We start from the raw sequence: 3661 nt of genomic DNA on the forward strand, positions 1-3661 counted from the left end.
ATTCGAAAACAATGGAGGAGCCATTCATTGGTAAGGGCAGTCAATTGACCCCACATAAATAGTTAAATATTTTATTTTTATATATATACTCTATTTGTTGACTTTCCTTAATTTTTTCATAAGATTAGTTATTTATATTTTGATTCCCCTTAAGGAAAATTCTGGCTCCGCTACTGTTTGAACGATATTCTGCACTTTTAAGAAACTGTATATATAATATCCAGCACAAGTAGATAATTTATTCATTAATTACACGAAGATAAATTAAAGCATATATATACAATCGATGTTTATACTCCACTTTTCCAAATCTAAAGCAGAAATGGATTGCGTAAGATGCAGAAGCACCAAAAAAAAAAAAAAAAAAAGGCAACACCCCTCAGATACAATGGAAACCAGAAACTGCACGCCAATTGATGAAAAGAATTCAAAATATTTTAATTTACCGAATAAAAAAAAACAAAAAATGGTAGCAGCAAAAAAAGAAAGTGTCTCAATATTCCGTCGCTCTAATATGCATCCAAAGCAATTCAAGGTGAATAGCGGTCATGGAGAGCTTGAAGCTTGGCTGCAAGAATTAAACAATTAAGAAATTAATAAAAACATTAATTTAATTAAACTATGAATATCTTTAAATAGGTGAAAGATAAAAGACATTTAACTTATATATATTCACAATGCAAAAACTTTTAACGTTAGTTTAACATGCAAGTTCACTTGTCTTATTTTTTCTGGTTATTGATCCACTTATCATGAACAAAAACATATTATCTTTCATGTAACCTTATAGTGTAAGAAATCTTTTCTTCGTCCTAGTGTATAGAAGTTAAACTAAAAAAAAAATGCTAGTACTAATTAGAAAAACAACTTACTCAATGATGTCTGTCCAGTAAGAGTCGCTAGCTTCTTCATCACCCATAATTTGTTCCCAGGCTTCAAAGGTGGACGTTGATGCAGATGAAGGCTGCATTATCAGTTCTTGTTTCGGGTAAATATCGCTCGTATTCTCGTTAGGTATTTTACAGATATTTTTCGTTTGATTTTCACTTCCAGTAACACTTGATGACGTGCTACATGTGCCACTCAGAATCAGTTGATCACCTCCTAATTTAGTGTCATTAATTTCCTGATAATCTAATTTACCAGAAAAATTATTTGCATGTGTGAATTCTGCATGTACATTTGAGGAATTGAGACCAAAATCAATTAATGAGTCACTACTGCTGCTGGATAGAAATTCCTGGTTATTCATTAAGGTAGAGTTGTACTCTTGAATCTGATTCTGTGACCCTAAAATTTGGTTCAAAGCTTCTATATTTAATGGAGAAGTTGTTGTAGTGGCATTTCTAATTAGAGAATTAACTAATAAGCTAGAGTTGTTTAACAATTGGATTTGGTGAACCAATTGAGCCGTATCTGAAAACAAGAAGTTGGTGAGAATATTCATATCAATATTATTAATATTGATATAATTGGAAGTAATAGCAGCAAGAAGTTGAGGAGGCAAATTTCCAATTAAGGCATTAAAAAGGTTGATATGATCAGTTCTTGGCCTATGAGTTACAGGGTCAATTCCTATTTGCAGAAGTTTCTTTCTTAAATGAGTATTCCAGTAATTCTTGATCTCGTTATCAGTTCGTCCTGGTAGACGTGTTGCAATTGCTGACCATCTGCAACAAAATAATTAGGGGTGTCAATAATACAGTTAATTCCATCAGTTTATACCCTTCCGTTTCATCTTCTTTGACATAGTTTGACTTGACCCGAAGTTTAAAAATAAAAATTACTATACCTTCTTAATAGTAGTGGCGTTAAACACATTATACTTAAAATTTGTGTGGTTCTAAGATTTTTGTAATTTGGGCCATAAACATACCATAATATTTTTGTGGTTATAAAGCTTCTCATTAATGCTAGCATTTGGATGTAGATTTGGTTGAAACTTGAAATGAAAGACCTTTTGAAGATGAGATGAAAAATAATTTTTGGAAGTTACAATTGTGTTTGAACATGTATTTTACTTGAAAAGTAGAAGTCTTGTGAATAAAACACTTCAAAAACTTGAAAAACTAGTTTAAATCACTTTTTGAGAGACTTGAAAAATTCATCATAAAAAACAGCCCAAAAACTAGTGACATTTTATATAACCAAACAATATTTTTAATTTTTTTTTTGAAAAAAGTGAAAAAACTTATGGTTAATTAACAATAGCTAAGAAAACATAAAAATGTGTAATTTTTTTTAGAACGGACTAATAAGATTCCGTAGCATATAGTAGGTATAACGTACTTGTTACCAAGGAGAGAATGGAGTTTGACGATAAGTTTTTCTTCATCTTCAGAGAATTTGCCTCTCTTGATATCAGGCCTGAGATAATTAGTCCACCTAAGGCGGCAACTTTTTCCACAGCGATTAAGTCCAGCAAGTTTAGGAAGAGCTCTCCAATTTCCATGGCCATTTTTGTGTATGTAATCAACTAGCTTTTGATCTTCTTCAGGAGTCCAAGGACCTTTTTTTAGCCCACTCATATCATCAAATTCTGCTGATCTTCCCATCTTTCTTATACACTTTGCACTATATATGTGAGCTTTATATATCAGTCTACTACGTACTCGATTTAATTTTCTTGTTTCTAAGAAGGAGCTGTTAATACTAATGTTTTATAAAGGAAATTATTTTGTATATGATGTTGATGTTTCGTGCTCCTTTTGCCTTTCTATCTTTGGAGTCTTGGGCTTTGGGTGAGAGGTTGGTTGATGACTAGGACACTTTGCTCCTTCCTTTGGTTTGTTACTTTGTCCTCATTAATTAATTATGGTAATTATGATGATTTACTTTACGATTGCCTTAAGATTTCGTTGGATATACAATTTTTATTGTTAACGGTGATGTACAGGTCAATTTACGCGCACCTCAACTATTTTATCAGATACCTATTATCTCCCACGTGCATATGTATATCGAGTAACTCTACTCGCTCTAAAAATTAGATGGGAATTAAGAACTGCTTTGGATACTAGTCATTACCAAAGAACGTTTGAATTAAGCGGTATCATCTAACACTATTTTGCTAAATAATTAATTAATATATATGTGTGTGGTGTTTGTGTGCATGCGTGCATGTGTGGAAATATAATAATATTTTGTGTAATGCTAGCATGAGATAAATGTAAGTGAGTAAATATGATTACTGAAGATTCATATAATTGACCACAACTTGCTTGAGATTAAGGCGTAATTATTATTATAACAATACAGACAAAAAACCAGTCGACATCAATACAAAGTAAATTTAAACATCAATTTAGGATAAAAATTAAGTAAAGGCTTATAGTAAAACCCAACAGTCACAGACTCAAAATCGTGTGTACAAGCCGAATAATGATAATATATATGTCGACATGTACCTTACACAAAATTATTTTACATATGCTGCTGACCTTAAGGCAAATTAGATGTTCAAATTCTTTCATATTTTTGAAATAGGTTAAAAGATGGACGTCTTGTTAATTTAGTTAACCTATCTTCATGGTTATTTTTATTCATTTATTTCACAGTTCTTGATCACAAAAGATGCCGATAAATAATAATTAAACAGCATGTTAAGGGGAAAAACACTAACCTTAGGTTTAACTAACTCGAGTTCAATGGTAATTTCTTT

The 3661-nt window shown here is 31.4% G+C and overlaps 1 protein-coding gene across 1 annotated transcript; it reads right to left on the reverse strand.

Annotated features, from left to right (window-relative positions):
* Nucleotides 1-380: 380 nt before the first annotated feature.
* Nucleotides 381-2628, reverse strand: LOC109237318 (transcription factor MYB39-like). The gene is made up of 3 exons (XM_019403612.1): nucleotides 2290-2628; nucleotides 873-1670; nucleotides 381-568 (listed from the first exon to the last, which is right to left on the reverse strand). Exons 1-3 carry the CDS (start codon nucleotides 2553-2555, stop codon nucleotides 547-549), a joined length of 1086 nt encoding a protein of 361 aa, XP_019259157.1. The 5' UTR covers nucleotides 2556-2628; the 3' UTR covers nucleotides 381-546.
* Between the last annotated feature and the right edge of the window lie 1033 nt (nucleotides 2629-3661).

Source organism: Nicotiana attenuata, unplaced genomic scaffold (genome assembly GCF_001879085.1).
Source record: "Nicotiana attenuata strain UT unplaced genomic scaffold, NIATTr2, whole genome shotgun sequence".
NCBI classification, from domain to species: domain Eukaryota; kingdom Viridiplantae; phylum Streptophyta; class Magnoliopsida; order Solanales; family Solanaceae; genus Nicotiana; species Nicotiana attenuata.

What these genes read in the sequence shown, in the direction of transcription:
- LOC109237318 (XM_019403612.1), bottom strand. Translation starts at nt 2,555, where the DNA reads ATGGGAAGATCAGCAGAATTTGATGATATGAGTGGGCTAAAAAAAGGT. An exon ending in CATTCTCTCCTTGGTAACAA is followed by an intron (nt 1,671 to 2,289) that starts GTACGTTATACC and finishes ATTTTGTTGCAG; the next exon opens with ATGGTCAGCAATTGCAACAC. An exon ending in TACTGGACAGACATCATTGA is followed by an intron (nt 569 to 872) that starts GTAAGTTGTTTT and finishes TAATTCTTGCAG; the next exon opens with CCAAGCTTCAAGCTCTCCAT.